Source organism: Calonectris borealis, chromosome 2 (genome assembly GCF_964195595.1).
Source record: "Calonectris borealis chromosome 2, bCalBor7.hap1.2, whole genome shotgun sequence".
Lineage (NCBI taxonomy): Eukaryota > Metazoa > Chordata > Aves > Procellariiformes > Procellariidae > Calonectris > Calonectris borealis.
The window spans coordinates 30,575,292-30,595,460 of NC_134313.1; the positions used below are offsets into that span (position 1 = coordinate 30,575,292).

Below are 20,169 nucleotides of genomic sequence, written 5' to 3' on the forward strand. Positions count from 1 at the left end.
CATTGCTGAATGAGAAAAAGGCCAGTACTTTATCTCTATACTGACTCATGGATGGTGGCAAATGCCCTGTGGGGGTGGTTGCAGCAGTGGAAGCAGAACAACTGGCAGCACAGAGGTAAACCCATCTGGGCCGCCACGTTGTGGCAAGATATTGCTGCCCGAGTAGAGAACCTGACTGTAAAAGTACGTCACGTAGATGCTCCCGTACCCAAGAGTCGGGCCACTGAAGAACACCAAAACAACCAGCAGGTGGACCAGGCTGCTAAGACTGAAGTGGCTCAGGTGGATTTGGACTGGCAAGATAAGGGTGAATTATTTATAGCTCGGTGGGCCCATGATGCCTCAGGCCATCAAGGAAGAGATGCAACATATAGATGGGCTCGTGATCGAGGGGTGGACTTAACCATGGACGCTATTGCACAAGTTATCCATGAATGTGAAACATGCGCTGCAATCAAACAAGCCAAGCGAGTAAGGCCTCTTTGGTATGGAGGACGATGGTTGAAATACAAATATGGGGAGGCCTGGCAGATTGATTATATCACACTCCCACAAACCCGACACAGCAAGCGCTATGTGCTCACCATGGTGGAAGCAACCACCGGCTGGCTCGAAACATACCCTGTGCCCCATGCCACTGCCCGGAACACCATCCTGGGCCTTGAAAAGCAAGTCCTGTGGCGACATGGCACTCCAGAAAGAATTGAGTCAGACAACGGGACTCATTTCCGAAACACCCTCATAGACGCCTGGGCCAAAGAGCACGGCATTGAGTGGGTCTATCACATCCCCTATCATGCATCAGCCTCTGGGAAAATCGAACGATACAACGGGCTGTTAAAGACAACACTGAGGGCAATGGGCGGTGGGACATTCAAGCATTGGGATACACATTTAGCAAAAGCCACCTGGTTAGTCAACACTAGGGGGTCTGTCACTCGAGCTGGCCCTGCCCAATCAAGACTCTTACGTACAGTAGATGGAGATAAAGTCCCTGTCGTGCACATAAGGAATATGCTGGGGAAGACAGTCTGGGTTACTCCTGCCTCTGGCAAGGGAAAACCCATCCGTGGGATTGCTTTTGCTCAAGGACCTGGGTGCACTTGGTGGGTGATGCGAAAGGATGGGGAAGTCCAGTGTGTACCTCAAGGGGATTTGATTTTGGGTGAAAATAGCCAATGAACTGAATTTTATGATGTCAATTGTTATATGATGTTGTATATCATTATTTCTATGGTTGCTATCAATGGTATAGCAGTGAAAATCACCCAGATTAACGAAGAATGAACTAATTCTGATGAAACCGAGCAAAGTGCAACGATGATAGAACTGAACGAGTGCAGCAGTACCGAAATGAGAACTGGCTTCAAGATGCAACAGCCCAACACCACACACCATCTCTCTGGCCCTGAAAGACTGTTATGACAGATGGAGCCCAAAGTTGTGGACTAAATTAACTCCATGGACATTTGTATATATTTATGTATATATATGTATGTATATGTATTATATATGTATATATATAAAAAAGATAATGGTGATTAATTGAAATGTATCGAAAAAATGTGAGACCTAAGCATAACGTAAATGGTATGGAATAAGGGGTGGATACTGTCCCGGTTTCGGCTGGGATAGGGTTAAATTTCTTCCTAGTGCTGTGTTTTGGATTTAGCATGAGAAGAATGTTGAAAACACACTGATGTTTTCAGTTGTTGCTAAGTGCCCTCCTAGTCCAAGGACAGCTCCCGTGCCTACTGACTGAGCTAGGTACACAAGATGGGAGGGAACATAATCAGGACAGCCAGCCCAGCTGGCTAATGGGGTATTCCATACCATGTGACGTCATGCTCAGTATATGAACGGTAGGCGTGATCCAGGAAGTACCGATCGCTACTTGGTTATCGGTCAGCGCGGGTGGTGAGCAATTGCATTGTGCATCACTCATTTTGTATATTCTATCATTATTTATTATCATTATTTTCCCTTTTTTTTCTGTTCTATTAAACTGTCTTTATCTCAACCCACGAGTTTTTCTCACTCTTACCCTTCCGATTCTCTCCCCGTCCCACTGGGGGGGCGGGGGGACTGAGTGAGCGTCTGCGTGGTATTTGGCTGCCTGCCAGGTTAAACCACGACGCTGACCTATCCATTTAATCATTCCACATGTATTACCTTTGCAAAAGGTAAAAATTCTGAACAGAAAACCTCACCTCCAGCTCCTTTTCATCAAAATAGTGTAGCCACTGTAGAGGAACAACTTCATTAAAACCATCAAGAAAAGCTTTGGTTTGTTCTCTAACTCCCCGAGAAAATCGCCACTCAGCCATTAGCCTGGGACAGAAAAAAAACCAAACATAAATTAAACATCAATTAGCACTCAACATGAAGAACTTCAAACATGTATGATTGCGCGTGTGTTCCCATGAGGTAACGCTCCCTCCAATTTTAGTTTCTTACACTGTATGATTTCATAGACTATAAGGGACTTACCATACCAATACTGTCACAAATCTCAAAACTCAGACAACAGTAACAGGAGCAAGATGTATTTAGATTACCATTCCAGTTAAAAAAAAATACTCATTATTATTAACCTTTCACTAATCAAAATTCAGCAACTTTTTAATGAAAATAATGCTACTTGGGCATTTTGTTATGGCAAAATTTGCTTTAGCTTAAAAAGTGCATAATCCTAGTGTTTCAAAAGAAGAAAAATACTTCAAAAGAAGAAATAAATACTTTCAAAAGAAGAAAAATAGAAAAGAAAAATCTCCACTGATTTTAAAATACTCTGTTCTCAAGCAAAAAACACCAGGTAGGCAGAGAATAGTAAGAAATACTGTTGCTTATAATACCTATAACTATGGTTGCCCGATACTTCCAGCATAAGACTATTTCCAGTTTCAAGAAAGAGTAGTCATTTTCTGTTTTGAGCTTCTGATTTATGCTAAGATTTGGAGGAAGAGGTAACGTTTTTTAAGTTTCAACTAAAATGGTCAAGCCACTTCTGAATTAAAAAAAAAGAAGACAGTAAATATATTTACATACTATAGAAACTATTTCAGTGAGAAACTAAAGACTGCTAATTTAAGTGGAAACTTTTTGTGCAGCACTGGACATACACTGTATCACAGAAAAGGATCTGTGTACATCTGCTTTTGAGATCATTCTGAATAGACGGATCAGAAATACAGGTTCAGAAAAAGAAAGGTAGTGATAAGATTATGAGAGAAGCAGGAAAGAGCAGCATAACAGAACAAAGCGAAAAAATAGTTTAAGTCACACCACATTATACACTGTTCTGAATTCCAGTTTCCACAGTGACAGCAAAGTTCTGAACAATTTTGAAATCCTCTGTCAAATACATGTCTTCCCTCCACCTGGAGTTGTTACCTGAAGTTACTGAAATAGGTTTGCTCATTTTCAGTTTCACCTGTTCTTTCATTGTACATGTAATAACAAGACAGGTCATCCTCTATCAGGTCTTCTCTTTTTTTTTTTGGGGGGGGGGGGATTGGGGAAGAGGGGAACAGGAGAGATCAAAATGTACCAAGAGATCATGTGTACCAAGATACCAAAATGTACCAAGATACCATTTCAATAATAGTCCCAAGAATTACACAGTAATAGAAAGGGGCAAAAAAAAAACAAAACACAAACGAAAACAAATCATATACTGTGTCAAAAAGACTAGAGCAATAGAAGAAACACGGAACACTTTTTTTCAACATCTACACCTTCCTACCCAATATATTCTTCTTTGTTCTCCTCAGTTACTAAGATATTTGAACCTCCTGATTTCAGCTCATGTGAGGTTACTTTTCCTAAGAGCTCCATATCCACACAAAAGTACATTTCCAAGTTACACTCTTCAATGTTATTATCCCTGAATGAAAAGAAAAAAATAAAAGCACAATGAATTCTATATAAACAAAAGAATCCATAAAACATCACACACACACAAAAAAAAATCTACAAACCTTATCCAAATTAGGGAGTTGTAAAATTCAGTATCAATAGATTCTAGGTCCTTAATAGTAAGTTTTTTGCTCAGCATTCGTTTGTAGAAAGGCAGAGAAAAACCAGTGTCAATAAATTTCCCATGAAACAATGCCTGTTGAACAGAAAGAAGTCTGTTTAGCTTTTATTGAACTACTGAATTATTGAAGTATTTCTGGACTTGAATTCTTTTTTTCCTTTCTCCTTCAAATAATAAAAAGCACCAAGTAGCAGTAGCAGCTTGGTATTTAAAAAGAACAAAACATTACATTAAATGGGAAGAAAAAAAATGATTAATTGACAAAATTTATCCAAGCATATGTTTATCATTACAATTTAGAAATTCTTTGATTAAAAAATCTTCTCATAAGAGGATGGAGTCTATGAAAAGAGGAAATTACTAAGTTTCCTCTTTATTATGTGGATAGGGATACATGCCAAGTGTTACTTGATCCTACTTGATCATAATATTTGATCCTACTTGAGTAATACTGCCATTTTTTACTACTTACTTACATCCTGCAAAATCATCCTTTACACAATGCTACTGCAGCTTTTAAAAAACAATTTAAAAATGCAATCACAGACTGCTATGCAAAAAGCTTTGGGAATCGTGTATTTTATAGGTGAGTAACAGAACAGAGAAATTAAATTCTCCCTTCTACTGCAAAAAAGAAATTGAAAAAAAATCAAAACATGGTCACACTTGTCTCACCACGCGTGCACAAAGGCTGTAAGCTAATTTCTAGTACTGAAGCAAGCATTACACACACACACACACACACACAGGGTTAACCTCTATACAGACTCAGTGCATCTGAGACCTAACAGAGCACAGCTATAACTATGAAAATATTTTTTTTCCCTCATCCTTATCAAGTACACTTTCTTCACTAAAATACCTCTTCAAAATATCATGCTAAACATAGGCCAAGCATTCATTGCTTGTCTTTCCTTACAGCTGAAATTCTATGAGAGGAAGAGCCAATGTAACGGCCCATTTCCTCTAGAAAAAGGCAAGGCTCCATCTTTTTTCTCCACCTTCTAACTTCCCCCCTAAGGCTTACTCTAGCATGCATTTTCTTCTGCTTTAGGACAGCTTAAAAAGGTTCTCTCAGAGGCCTTTATGCATTTATTTATTTGTGTGTTTATTTTTAAACTAATCTATACTCCTGTTTTCATGGGAAACGGAAAAATTAAATGTCAAGTGCAGCACCCAGCCATATGATTTCCCGCTTTTTGCAAAAGTAAGCTCTTAAATCATCTCATTTAACGTCTAAGATAATGTTACAGCAAAATATAAAAGTTGCCTCAGCCAACTTCATTTAACAGCTTTTTGTTACAGAGCAAGATGTATATTCTTTATGTTTAAATGTTTCAGTTGAAAACGTCTCTGGTTATTTCAGTACTTAAAACCAAAAGCAGTCTTTATGATCTGAAAATCACAACTATTTTAGAACTATGAGAAGGACAGAAATTACAACTGTACTTAAAAAGCCTATCTAGACTCCTTAAAATGATTCCCACTTACATTATTACCTGAGCTATTTTAAGCCACTAGAGGGTATCCCAGGAAGTACTGCAGGAAGTGCCATCCATTATAAACCATGAATATACTCAAACCTTGCAACTGACCACATTAGGCACGACTACACAAGTCTCTCTCTCTCCTCTCCCCCCTTACAGAATTTAAAATAAAAATACAAAAATCCTTCAGGAAAGAAAAGTTCGCGTTTTAATTACATTAAATACTTTAATTAAGTTCTCTTCTATGATCTGTACTTTTATGAAGTAGTTTTCCTAAAGTTAACTTTTCAATTATGGATTTATCTTATGCGCAAGATCAAAAATCACTGACTAAAAGAAACAGAATTTGGCTCTAGCAGCTAACTGGCTTTATCACGTCTTCCTGCTAGATGGCACAATAGCTTGCTGAGGGTTCTAAAAGAAAGAAAAAGTGTGCAGCCTATTGAAAGTGTTAACCCAATTAAGTAAATCTTCATGAGAGCACAGAAATGGGGAACTTGGCCATAAAATCCTCGAAATCAGAGATGTTATCATCAAAACTGAACAAATGTGTTTCTCAAGAAGCATCTATAAGAAAAGCAAAACCAAGAAACCCTCCAAACCTAACTTATTTTAAGTCTGAAAGTATTTTTCCATTTATGTTACACTTTGCTTGCATTTATTCTAATTTCATACAAAAAGCCTAAACAACAGGAGAAGATGACAGTCTCTTCAATCTGAAAATGCACTTTTATCTACTCTTTTATTCACCATGTTCAGCGACATTGCTGAGGGCTACCTGTAGACATCATGATGATTATGTGGAAAGATGACTGTATCACTACATGGAAGGAAAGAAATGTGACAGAGCAGGAGTCCACTACAGAAAATTGACTCAGTGATACCAGAAGAAGAAATGATACAACATGCCTTGTCAGCTTTTAGTTTAAGAGAAACCTGATGGCAGAGAATCAGCTCCCTGTCACCTTCTGCACTCCTCAGTATCTGACTTTTGTATCCAAATACGTATGTTTAAATTAAGGCTCAGTGTACTCCGCAAAACATTTCTAACTCATTTTTTCAAATACAGTAAGGTATACCAAGTCTAACCAAGGAGCCTTTTTCGGAAAATACTAGTCACATTTTTCAGAGCATCAGTATTCAGACACTCAATCAAACAGCGGTTTGCATGAAGTACACACATCCAATTGATAAAAATAAAATATTATATTGAATGTCATATTAACTTTCATCACTATCCCAGGAAACTTGAGTGTGTAAGAGACTTAACTCTCAGGGAATATTTTGGCTCAATAACCTTACATGCCTTAATCTTCCATTTCTAAGAGATTGATATAATCTTTAATAACTGTAAAAACAAATACTGTTCAGGAATAAATGTATAGCTACAGCAAATAATAAAACCTTAAAAATCTAACCTACCATGGCAATAAAGCGCCCAATGAAACAGAAATATGAAAGATGGTCAGGATTGATTGTTGATGCTGGATTTATCTGCAGGCAATAGTTGCTCTTGCCAGCATATTCAAATAGGCAGTACATAGGGTTCAGTACTTCATGGGAAAGCAAGAAAAACCATTCTCTAAGGAAAAAAAACATGTATACACATAAAAACCATCAAATACAGATGTTTATCATTATTCCCCTTAGGTAACTAGCAAAATGCTCAAAATATATGCAAACTTAGAAAAATAATATAAACAGTGTTGTATTAGAATCACAGAATAATATATGGCATTATATACTTCTTAAATATAAAAAATTTCATTATTAAAAACGATAATGTTAGAAAGTCATTCTGAAGTTTAGAAATGATTGTTAAGATTGTCACCTTCAACACACCCTCACAGCACAGGTTTTAGTTGCATATTAGTAACATTTTTGCCTACAGACTCCTTCCCTCAACCAGTACACAGTATTTATCCTTCTCATGCCTGCTTTACTGCATACAACTCAAGTCTTTATTCAAAAAAATTACAGATTATTCCATGGGCAGTGCTTATCATAAACAATCTAGGTCAAACAAAACAAAACAGAAAAACCCAAACCACAGCACACCTTACTTGCTTTCCCAATCTGACAGCAAAACACACACTGAGTTACTGTGGTTTAACAAATTACCATGCATCAGTTAAGCCCACAGGACACGACAATGTGAAAATATATTTTGTTGAGGTTTAACTAATAAATGTTATTCACCACTTTCATGGTTTCCAATTCAGCTGACCTGAAATAATAACAGAATCTGGTATTTCAGTGTTAGGATAGCTGATTTTTAGAGTGTTTGTTGCTTTATAGTATTTACATATAATCATAGACTTCAGAAGCAGTCATATATACTCAGGAGTTTTTGTATCAGGCCTTAAATGCTTGAAACTGAACAACCAGGCTTAGGGAAAAGCCTCAAAAAAAGCTAAAAGTCCATCCTATAATAACTGCAGGGACTGAATTCCATCCTGACTGCCTTTCAGCTGTCACATTCAAGAGGCATCCCTATATTTACCTGAGATCAGGGTATAGAAATGAGAGGTTTGTTGGCATGTGTCTCCTAACAGTTCTATGAAACTCAAGTCATGGATCATGATTCGCTACAATACGCTTCCAACCCAAAGGCCAAGTAGAAAGAGTAAACAGACAAAGGCAGTCAGGATATAATAATCCTAACAGGCTTCTGTGTATCTTTTAATAAACACGAGAATGTTGTACAGCATTCTATGCAAGCTTTATACTGAGACAATTATATTAACTCTGCATACAAGCATCAAATGTAATAGGCATTTAAATTAGATCAAAGCCAGGTAACAAGGGACGAATCAAAGAAATCAGTCATCAACAAGAAGTTTGCAGAAGCCACGAATTTTTCACGTCAACAGCTATAACTAGCCACAGGACATAGTGTGACATTGGTCCTGCTAAACACAAGGTAAAAATCTGGAGGGAACACTGAGTTTAGCCTGCTGAGAGACAGGTGACAAATCAGGTGCATCAGCTTTCTATATTTGTATTAATGCAGTATTACATTAGCAAGTCAGTACACGAACATTTACATGTCACTCAAGAATTCTCAGCTCAAGTTACAATGAGATCCTTGATGCTTCTCAGTTTCACATACAAAATCTTGGGCAAGATTTACTCCTAAAACTATGAAATTCTATTACTTATATATTTGTTATTTATTTATTTATTCCTCTACTTTCCGTGACTAACATTCTTCAGTTAAATTATTCTAGCATCACTTCTTTGGAATACTTTGTTTCTCTGGAATGGATTACTTGAACCCTCCTGGTTCCCATCCTATGCCTAGGGCCATCATGATAGGGACACCAACCAAACAAAACCCACGCAAAGCAAAAATTCAATTCCTTCCTGCAGTCACCCCCCAAAGCCTATCAGATACTGTAACTCAGAAGCATAACCATCCACATATCCAAAGAAGCTCAACCTTCAGAGGCAAGCTTCCTTACTTACAAATACTACACATTTTCACTGAACTTCATTTTAACACAGTAAGCTACATAAAACCAGAACAAAACCAAAACAACACCTTTACATTAAAAACACCAAGCAAAAGAGAAAAATTCTATCACCTATGACGACTTCTAATTCCCTGGATCTGCAGTAGTACTGAAATTTTCATCCCAATAGTAACATTTCAGTCAAGTAACTGGCAGCAGTAGTCAGTGGTTGTCTTCTATATGGTCAACAGATGAAACACACTTTGTCTATGGTTTTTTTTTCCTGTTATCAGATTTTCCCTCCAAGTTCCACTTCAGATTCTAGAAAAACTTGTAGTCTAGCTGCTTCGCATTCCTGTACAGCCTACATAGTCTGTTCGCCTGCTGTTACCTGCCTGCACTACTCTCCTCTTGTTTATGTCCTTTCTGTTCATATCAGCCCCAATCTGATGTTTGCTTGTTTTTTTCCAAATAAGCAAAACACTTCATTTTTCCACAGTCCTCACTTCCAGGAAAGTGGACCTATTGATAGAAAGTTTCTGAAATAACTCAGTCTAGAGCAATTACCTGGCATAAAAAAATTCCAATTTAAACATAAATCTCTGTCAAAGAACTGAACAACTGAGACCACAGTTTTACTAATGCAAGTGTATAACCCATATCAATAGCCAGTGCTGCCAGTTCCACCTCCTTAATACTTTAAGGGGAGCTAAAAAGGTAACCAGGACCAGACTGCAAAAGCAAGCAGTTTTTTTGCCAACAGAATGACATTAGAAATCAAGGTTAGAGTGCTATTAAAAAAATAAAACTATTTTAAACAAATTTTCTTTTACCTTGCCAAGCCACCATAATCCAATCCTTCTTCTCCTCTGAATATAACATATAATCTTCTCCTCAAATCATAGGGTTTTAATGCCATAATCTATCAAAAAAACCAAAAATTGTAATAAGTTATAAATTATGCGTTGTCAATACAATCGCTCCTTCATATTCAGATTTTATTTAATTGATATAGAAATGCCATATATGTCAAATGTTTACACAGATTTAACAAGCAATTAGACCATCTCATGGAACGTGCAATCAATGAACTGCACACAAAAATACCACCTCGGACTTAAAATCCTTGAGCAGCAGACTGCTAGCAAGTGGGAGAGCATATCTGGAAAGTATCACTATAGGGTTGCCCTGTTCTTATACTCTTCCTAAGGCATTCATTATTATTAAAGGAAAATAGGCGAAAAGGCATTTCATCTAATATATTACAGACTTTGGTTTTAGGCAAATCATTTAAAAAAGTAATTTACTCTAATCCAAAATAAGTGTAATATACTTTCATTAATAACATACTTTTTACTTATAGATAATCCCTCCCAAGAGGTTTTGATGTGGTGACAGCGGCAAGAATTTTCATTGTTACAGAGAAAGAAGGAAGGAACGTACGTTGACTGCAGACTGTAAGAGCTCAAGAACTGTAAAGCTTCAATTACACAGATTTAATGTTTGAAGGACAAAGCAGGACACCAGCTTTAACTGGAGAAAACAACATTTTGTAATGTATATAACCACACACAAGAATCAGAAAAGCAAATCCGATGTGGTTAAGTTAATATGGTGTGCAATGTGGTTAAGCTATGGAACTCTCTACCGCTGGATGCTGTAGATGCAGAAAGTTCACCAGAGGAGCACAGACAAGCTCACAGAATAATAATCCCTTGAGGATTATTAAAATACCCAGAAACCACATCAAGCTCAAGAAGCATTTCAAATGTAAACAGTTGGGAACTGAAAGATCATTTGGTGAAGTATTATATACATTACTTCTGTTCTTACAGTCTTCCCTAAGAATCCCGCTTTGGCTAATACCAGAGGAAGATTACTGTGCCCGAAGGACTGGCTATGGCCATTTTTGTTCTTATGCTTTATCTTGATGAACAAACACAACAGTCTTTGCAGGCTTACTTGCTGGAAGGAATCCTCAAACAAAGTCTGTCTGGATACATTGATTTTCACATGACTTGGCAGTGCATTGGACTGTAATCATAAGGCAATAACGTTAAAAGGCAGCACATATAAACATAAATTCAAAAAATTTCAAAAAGTAAATAATTACTTAATCAGTACCTGACACAAGTAACGGAAATGAGCAAGTTTCCACCTAAAGCTACGCTCATAAGCAATCTGTGGCCCTTTATTTCTGTAAGGAAATATATTTGAGATACATTAACCACACAGACACCAAACAGTACTTTCAACGCTAAACAGCAGTATGTAGATTTCAAAAATACACAAAAATTGTTATCCTAAGATAGGATCAGAAACAAAATGCAGTTGATAGTTTGGTCAGCCAGTCTTCCCTTCTCCCCCCCTCCCTTTTTTTTTGTTTAAGATGCTAGTCAATTTACCAAATTTGAGAGAAAGGTAGAGATCTACAGGATTTCAAATCCCTATCAATCTTGTAAAAATTACAAGCCAGCTAAAGGAGAGACTCTAATTTATTGTCTTCACTGAGAGAAAGACTGCTAAATTAGGCTTCATAAATTCAGCTGCTTGTGGAACTATGAAGGAATTTCTACTACAATACTCTATAGGCTCTTTGAATGAAAGGTCATCAACATGTCATCAGAAGTAAACCCTACCCTACATAAAAGACATTAAGACAGCCACCATAGGTTGGGTCAATACTTCTGACTAAACTGTTTTTAAAAAGATTTGCATGTAATATTTTTGAGAAGTATTTAGAACTGCTTTGTTTAGAGGGTGTATAACTACGCATTACAACCATTTCCTGTTTCTTTAAAAATTTAACTATTAGTTACATTAATTCAATACTCAAGTTTCCCTCACTTCCCCTCTCCATTTATAAAACAATTACAATCTTGATATTTGAAAAGTGTATAAAAGCTATTGAACCTTAGAGCAGTACAGCGACGTGTGTCATAGATAAACTGACAATTAAAGCTTAAAAGTAGATTAAATTTACAGGACAACAATTTGTTCATAATTCAGTGCTCAATTCCAGCTCAAAGTATAGATTGTTTTCTAGTAGGAGAAGACTTCATTATTAAACTATAACACGTTAAAACATTAAAAAATATATTTAACTTCTCTCTTACACAGAAGATTTCCCGGTACGAGGATCATTGAAGGTGGTGGTTCTTGTATTATGGTCAACAAAGTATCTGACACCTTCTCTGGTATATCTGATTTCCCAGCCCTCTGGAAGAGGGTCCTCATTTTGTAAACTGCGGAAGAAATTGCAGACAGTACTTTTTCCCCCATATCATGACATATAAGAATTAAGCAAGATCTTTTTATCTGCACAGTCAATATACACACCTACCCTTGAGTTCGAGGGTCTTCCCACTGTGTTGTCTTTGTGTTATGATTTACAAAATACACCCTATCATTTGAATCCACTCTCCTTTCTAGGGGAAAAAAAGAAAAAAACTCACTGTACAACAACTGCATTCCAAATTTCTGTAACTGTCACTTCCTGAAATCAACAGCTAATTAACCTACCCCAGCCTGGTGGTAAAGGCCCAAGTGGATCATTTTCTGCTGACAACATTGAAGCCTATTTAAAAACAAGAGGACATTCAGTTAGGCCAAGTATTATATTTTTTTCCCTTAATGTGTTTTAAGATTACTACTAGTTCTGAAGACTATCTGTTCTGAAAAAACATCATGCCGTTTTTAGTCTGTTTTTGTGAAGAAACATAGACTATGTGATAATAAGATTTGTGCACTTGCCTCCACTGTTTCCAACACAATGTACCCTCCCTTTCCTTCCTACAGCAAACTTCAGAGAGAGTGGTCTTAAAGATCTACAGTTCATAGAAGTTTTGCAGAAGTACGTATAAGCAGATAAGCACAATGTTCTTGCTTAAGAACATGCTTTACCATAATAACGTGTTTCCAAGCACAGTGATTACTGCCAACATAGGGGTTTTTGCTTCCTCAATACATGATGTCTTCCCTGGATGTTTGGCTATTTTCAGACTTTGTCATTCTTTGCAAATGCAGCTGCATTCATTAAAATACGCGGATGGTTAAAAAAAAGTAAAAAAAACAGATGAAATTGTTATGTAAAAACACACTAAGCTGGTAATATACTGTAACCTTGCAGAAATCCCCCAGTAGCTCCCAAGAATACAAATCATGGGAAAAATAAAATGTAAAAGGCAGAAATCCCCAAAACTGCAGGATCCATGCTCTGATTTATAACTAAAAGCATCCATCCCCTAAAATTTTTTGGACGCTAAAATTCTTTTTTATTTTTGTGCAGAATGGGATTTTGATATATGGGAACCAATATTCACTTTCCAAAGAGTATCTTAAGGATCACCTTGCTACTAATACTGCTTTATATAGCATTTGCAATCCAAAAATCTCAAATCCACTTAAGAGTTTACAACAGCAAATTCAGGCAAAAAAAGCTATGATATTTTTCCTGTGAAACAGAAACAGAGCTAGGATCAGAAGAAAATGGAAAAGTTACACTGAAAATCAAGCTGCCTCTTTGTTCCAGCCACCAGCCACTAGATGTGAACAGAGAATTATCATTATCTCAGCAGCAAATGCAGTTAGCCTTTTCTGCTTTTGGAAACTATATAGCCACAATGACCCTGTAATCAAAGACTTTTCTGTGTTGAGTATAAAAAGAATAGCGCACAACAGAAAATGCTGTCTGCCAAAGAACTGAATGGTGGCACGATTCAGAGATTTCCAATTTTCTTAATGGGTCCAAGCATTTCTGTGAGACTGCTGGCTAATGTATATTTAACAGAACACACTGAAACACTAGGCAGTGACATGGCATGAGCCAGATTCAGCACCAAAAGGAGTACAATATATTAACCAAGGTGAAAGTAAAAGTAACTGAAATTACTATATCCTATCTATTTTTCTTCCTTCACATAGTTTAGCTTTGACCATTTGAGGTAACTGAAACATTCTCTTACTCATTAAGTCCACTTTTTTCCAAAAAATAAATTGCAATCTCACTTATAAACTGCTATATAGGCAGAGTCCTGGTATGTCACCAGAGGAAGAAAAGTTAGGTGTAGTTGGACCTTAACAATTCTAGAAGAAAAGTATACAGCAGTACTAAGGCAAAAAAAAAAAAAGTATTCACACTGTTTTCAACATAACTTCAATATTTTTGCCCCAATAAAATGTGAGATCTAGGTATGCAACTGATGCACTACTTAGAAAACAGAATTCTAAAGAAATGCAAACAGCCAAGTTATCTTTTCTCTTTCAAGTATACTCTGTCTCACAAACAAATCCTAATTTAATGATTCTAAGGTCAGATGGGACATTTTAAGAAATAAGTCTGTGGTTTTCAGTAAGAGTTAAATGAATCATTAAATGAAGAAAGGAACATTAACTTAATTAAAAAAATATGTTGTTCCCTGAGAGAATAAATCTAGCTCAAAACAAAACAAATCTTAGGATCAGGAAAAGTGAGAGTTTTCTTAGATGTTTAAGCAACTTATCAAAGTAGTACACAAGTACAGAAAGTTACTCAGCGAGAGTTCTTGGCTTGATATGTTTCAGCTGTGATTCCTGGACTTGCATTGCAAGTTACCAACGCGTACAAAGACCTGAAGGGAGGGTGCAAAAAGGTTAGACCCAGGCTCATACTGGAAAGAGTTCAACAAAGGGCCATGAAGATGATTAAGGCACTGGAGCACCTCTCCTTTGAGGAAAGGCTGAGAGAGCTGGGACTGTTCAGCCTGCAGAAGACTTGGAGGGACCTCATCAATGTATGTAAATACCTGAAGGAGGGTGCAAAAAGGACAGAACCAGGCTCTTTTCACTGGTACCCAGTCACAAGACCAGAGGCAATGGGCACAAACTGAAGCACAGGAGGTTCCCTCTGAACATCAGATAGCACTTTTTTTTACTGTGAGGGTGACTGAGCACTGGCACAGGTTGCCCAGGGAGGTTATGGAGTCTCCACCCTTAGAGATATTTAAAAGACATCTGGACATGGTCCTAGGCAACTGGCTCTACGTTGGACCAGATGGCCTCCAGAAGTCCCTTCCAACCTCAACCATTCTATCTTTCTAATTGCATAAGATAAATTGACTCACAGCTCCAGGGTTTAAGAAAATAAGTGGTGATGCATGTTTCTGCTATTGCTAGTGATGAGATATAATGTCTAATTAGATAATGAGAGGCTGAGAACTGTTAAATGTAAGAATACTGCAGCATCCTTTACTTCAGAGGGGTACCTGAAAAAAGTCCATCAAATTCAAAGCAAAGTTAGGTCTTCGGATGCATAGACTCCTAGTCCAATGAAGCTGTTTCAGACTTGTACTTCAATGCTTTCTTCTTTAAAACACTCCAGCTTTGCTACATATCACTTACAAAGTCTCTGGGATTGGATCTTTTTTTAAGAGACCAAGCACAATTCTTAAAATGGACTATTTAGAGCGACAGTGACATGCAGGCACCATCATTCTTAACTCTGAAAATGCAACTATCCTATTTATCCAGTAAGAGACGGAAAAATCTGTCTCAAGAAATATCTTCTTTCAAGCTACTCATGATATTTTCTTCAGGCAGAAGTAGGTGAGCAACTATCTGAGAGAAACAGAAAACCACGTAGGAAATTCCAGAGCTGAACCAGGTGCATAACCCTCAAAATGAGCTCAAAGTAAAAGAACGGCCACCTGTAGTAATGAATGACTCCTAATCACTGGAACAGTTTTGAAGGCCATTTAATGTTCAAAATGCCCATAACCCAGCTTTTACATTCCTTTTCAGTTAAGGGTCTGCTTTAGTTTTACCTCTTACTACTGTCATTAGAAGTCTTAAGTATCATGCAGTACACAAGGCTCAAGTTAGGGAACAGACTCAGAAGAGACTACTTTTTGCCTTTAAGGACGATTTTTGTTAACGTTTTTCAACAGAATCAGAATCTGAATTGCTGATGCCAAATGTCTCATAATATATATGGCTGAATAGTTAGAAAATCACTTTAGAAAAAGTTAAAGAACAAAAAGTATACCTATACCTCTCTATTAATTTCTAAATTTTATGTAAAAGTTACCGAATAGAGGTATCGTTGGTTAAATTGTTGCATAGCTCCCTGCAGTTGATTCCGTTGAGATTGCCATTGCTCAAAGTTCCTGACTGATTCCATTGTTGGTCGCTGCCATGTTGTTGTTCTGGTGTTGTGGTCCACATAGTAAACTCTCCCACGATCATCAACTCTTCTTTCCCAGCTTTCAAGAAACACAAATGTTAACAGCTAATTTTTTCAGTAATATTACATAACAAATTTTCTTTTTATGCTAAGTTCCTAGACAGTACTTGAATGAAGTATTGGAGTCACAGGCATAATTTTAATTTCTGAAGTACACAAAAGTACTCCCCAACTTTATTGGTAGAAGGACAACAACATTGAACAAACATGGACTTCAAGCAATAGCATGTTCAGCTCTCTGTCTCTGTAAATTCCTGTGACCATAAGCAATGTTGGCAGGTTTCACAGAAAACACTTTGCTGGGAAATCTGAAGTTTGGAACCTGTGCACCACACCTAGTGGTGCCACCTAAAAAAAGGTCAAATATGCATTATTTAATGCTTAAGTTTTAAAAGAAGAACAAAGTAATTGAGTAGCTGTATTTGAACAAGTGTTCAGAACAAGCGATATATACAGTACCAACATTCCTATAACAATAGCTGCAATTAATGTAATTCTAAATTAACTGAAAGCTAGAATTTCTTAATATATGATATATAATACAGTTTCGATAAGCTGCTTATAAAAGCTGGTATTTTTCCTACACCAAACAAACAAACGAAAAAATAGTACCTTTATCATATTTAAATCAAAAAAGTCTACATTACCCAGGAGGTAAGGGCTGTGGTCTTTCCCACGTTGTAGTTCGTGTGTTGTGATCAACATAATAGGTTCTACCATGAGGATCCTTTCTTTGCTCCCACCTTCAAGACAAAAAGACTTTCATGTAAGTCAAGGTGAAAACGCTTCCTTAGGACTTATTTCCCACTAAGCCAAAAAAGTCCTTTGGTATTGAATGAAAATCCTATGATCGAAAACTCATTCTAAAACACCAAAGAAAACTCACACTAGAATACATCAGTTACTTCCTACTTGAACTGATATCACCATAAGGACTTCTTTAAGGGACATGGTACATAAAATGAGCATACGTCAATATTCACAAGCATTTTCAAATTCTATTTAAGGTATCTGAAAACAAAGTCAATTAATTATCTGCTCAAGGCTTGGATGCTAAAATAACCTCATTCAAAAAGTCCTGAGAGATGCATTTTTTGCATTTCCAAGTACATGCCCCTCTCAAAAAGAGAGGGAGTTTACATTTTGAAGCACTGTTCCCTATATCCAACAAACAACAGGATCTTTCAGAGTGAACCTGAAATGTGTTCTATCAGATGGTTTTCCTGTGTTTCTACTTCCTATCCTGGTAAATTCTCTATCTGATATCCTTGGGGATTGTTTCTTCCGTTTTAGTTACAAAGCAAACTTACGTTGAAGGTGGAGAGAGGACCAAACATTATAAACAACTGAAGTTTCGTGCTGCTGATAACTGCCTTAATGCAATAAAAATATTTATAAACGGGAAAGGAAACCAGGATAAATGTTAGACAAAAAGCTGAAGCCCTTGCTTGCATTAGATGTATGGGTTTTTTTCTTATATACATAATTAATTAGCTCCTAAAAACGTAGGCAGAACATCTTGCCTGCTACTCATAGGATTTGGTGTGCATTTCCTCACTATTACAGAGTATCTTATAAAACTCCTACAAAATGTTTTCTGCAGTTCAAGAGGTTAAATGCTAAGATTACAAAAAGAGAGGAGCAGCAGCATGTTACAGAGTTACTAGGACTAAACATAATGGAGACTCAATTAGACTGGGGGTGGGTGGGGAACCACAAACCCCGCCCCAAAGAAACGTGATCAGGGAGGAATGATGATGAAATGCATTTGGCCATAGTGTGCACCATGCCTGGACCTCATGACCCTGTCCTCAATGGGAAAGCATGTAATTAATTTAAAAAAAAAAAAAAAAAGAGTGTATGGAAGGGGGATGACCACAGGAATTCCCACCTATAAAGAGCTTCCATTGTCAAAGCATCTGAAAAATAAAAACTTTAACTCTTCCCCAACAATATACATACAATATTTCTATCTTTTTAGGTGCTTGTTTTCATGTTTATCCAACTCAAGTAAAGTGTCACCAATAACTTACTGAACCTCCTTCAGAGGGAGCAGGTACAAGAGAGGCTCTCTGAAAGATCAGCTACAATGACACAAAGTATATACACTTCGGATTAAGAAAAAATTTCTGTGTTCAGAAAATGCTAATATAGTTAATATTTAGAATATTACAGAAATGTCAGTATTTCTGATTAGTTACTGAGGACATCTTTTCACCCAAAAATGAAAGCATCTATAAAAAAATTTTAAGATCAATATACATATTTGAGCATGTATTATATTTTCATTTAATGTCTAAGCACATCTTTAATTTTGCATTTAAGGTTTAGGACTTCAGAAGTAGTTTCTAACAATCTAGAATTAAAAGTTTCTAGCTATTCTGAGCACATACACACACTTCAAGTCTGTATTTTTATCTATAACTTTACTGATCTCATTGTTACACAGCAAGCACCTACAAGTTTTCTAGACTATTTTATTAATTTTCACTTCTCTGTATTTTGGTCCCTACTACATTCTCATAGTTTAAGAACCAAAGGAGTAACAAATTATGACCCAAATAAGTTTGAATCTATCAAATGAAAAGTCTTCACGTCCATAATGCCCAAGAGTTTATCTATTTAGATCACAATACCGTCTCAGTAAATCAGTTATCAGTTGTTACTTTCTGGGACAAGAGCTACTAGCCAGTTATAGCAGCAGTACAAACCCCATTTTAGATCAAATAACCCTGTCTCAGCCAACTGACCTGCATTTGACAATCCCAGTATAGAATTTCTGTTTCTTTATATGTACGTTCAGACGAAACATAATTATAGCATTAAAATCAAGCCCACATACCCTGGTGGCAAAGGTTCTGTACTGGCATTACCAGGCTGCTGTCTTACAGGTTCTGCAGATGCACTTGAGGTGGAGGAGGATTCCCTTGGTTTTGCTGCATCTGCTGCTATACTGTTTCTAGCATTAGGCTGAGCACAGTCTGTTGCAGCTGTAGGTTCTAGTCCAGCAGACACAACAGGTAATGCAGAAATGTGGCTTTCAGAACAACTAGTTGCTTCTGTCATGGACTGAGGTTCTGCTGTAGTGTTAGTGCAATCTGAAGACATGGGAGCTTCGACTGAACCTATCGGAGCCTCAGAGACAGAAGAACTGCCAGCTTCTGGTGCAGAGGTGGATGACTCGCCATTAACTGAGAAATGGGAAATAAGAACATTTGTGTATCAGAACCTGATAAGATTTACTTTTCAAATGACCAACTTTTGGAGTAAATGACATGGAAGGAGTATGTTTAAGTCGCAACTATATGCCATAAGCAGCATTTTTGCCTAAGATGACAAAAAGTCACAATGCACCTGCCTCAGTTAAAGCTGTAATTACAACTTACAGTCTGCAAGCCATTCTCTATACTTCCCTGCTAAAGTAATTTCTTAGTTTCTGCATATCTTGATCAACTCAACGTTACACCTTACTCTTTAGATTAGCAAAAGGTACCCACCTGCTTCCCAGAAAACAGTATTGCTTTATTTACTTTGAAACTTTGAACTTATATCAACTTCAAAAAAGAATCTTGATTAGTATGACATGAAAAAAAATATTAAGAGATAAATAACTCTATGAAATTTGGAAAACTAAGAGGCAGTTCTTACAGATGATTTTTTTTCCTTTTTCAAGTTGAGGTACACAACCCTACAATTAAGAAAAAACCACCTGTGTGTGACTTGGAAAAAAAATCCCCCTCCAAAAGCAGCATTAAAATATAAAAATTAGTATTTGGCTAACATAACTTCCATAGTTCAATGACTGAAGAAAATTATTTAGAATCACAAAGTAAATCAATTTCCGACTTTTAAAGAACCATACAAATGTCATCCAACTCAAGCAAGCATAATCTCATAAAAGGTTTAAAGCAGGCATGGACTTAGCAGGAAAAGGCTAAAAAGGCTTTATTACTCCCAAGCCCACTTGGC

At 36.9% G+C, this 20,169-nt stretch overlaps 1 protein-coding gene across 16 annotated transcripts in view; it reads right to left on the reverse strand.

Moving 5' to 3' along the window:
• The window catches only part of WWP1 (WW domain containing E3 ubiquitin protein ligase 1), an 87,531-nt gene that overhangs the window by 26,368 nt on the left and 40,994 nt on the right, over positions 1–20,169 (reverse strand). For 15 of the 16 annotated variants that reach the window (XM_075141540.1, XM_075141534.1, XM_075141537.1 and 12 more), the window contains 13 exons: positions 19,043–19,391; positions 16,848–16,943; positions 16,045–16,219; positions 12,504–12,558; positions 12,325–12,409; positions 12,098–12,226; positions 11,106–11,178; positions 10,944–11,015; positions 9,815–9,903; positions 6,949–7,108; positions 3,981–4,114; positions 3,746–3,886; positions 2,211–2,331 (listed from right to left, as the gene is read on the reverse strand). In XM_075141540.1, coding sequence (XP_074997641.1) covers positions 2,211–2,331; positions 3,746–3,886; positions 3,981–4,114; positions 6,949–7,108; positions 9,815–9,903; positions 10,944–11,015; positions 11,106–11,178; positions 12,098–12,226; positions 12,325–12,409; positions 12,504–12,558; positions 16,045–16,219; positions 16,848–16,943; positions 19,043–19,391 — 1,679 coding nt within the window. The remainder of the gene's footprint in view (positions 1–2,210; positions 2,332–3,745; positions 3,887–3,980; positions 4,115–6,948; positions 7,109–9,814; positions 9,904–10,943; positions 11,016–11,105; positions 11,179–12,097; positions 12,227–12,324; positions 12,410–12,503; positions 12,559–16,044; positions 16,220–16,847; positions 16,944–19,042; positions 19,392–20,169) is intronic. The other variant, XM_075141536.1, reaches the window with a different exon arrangement.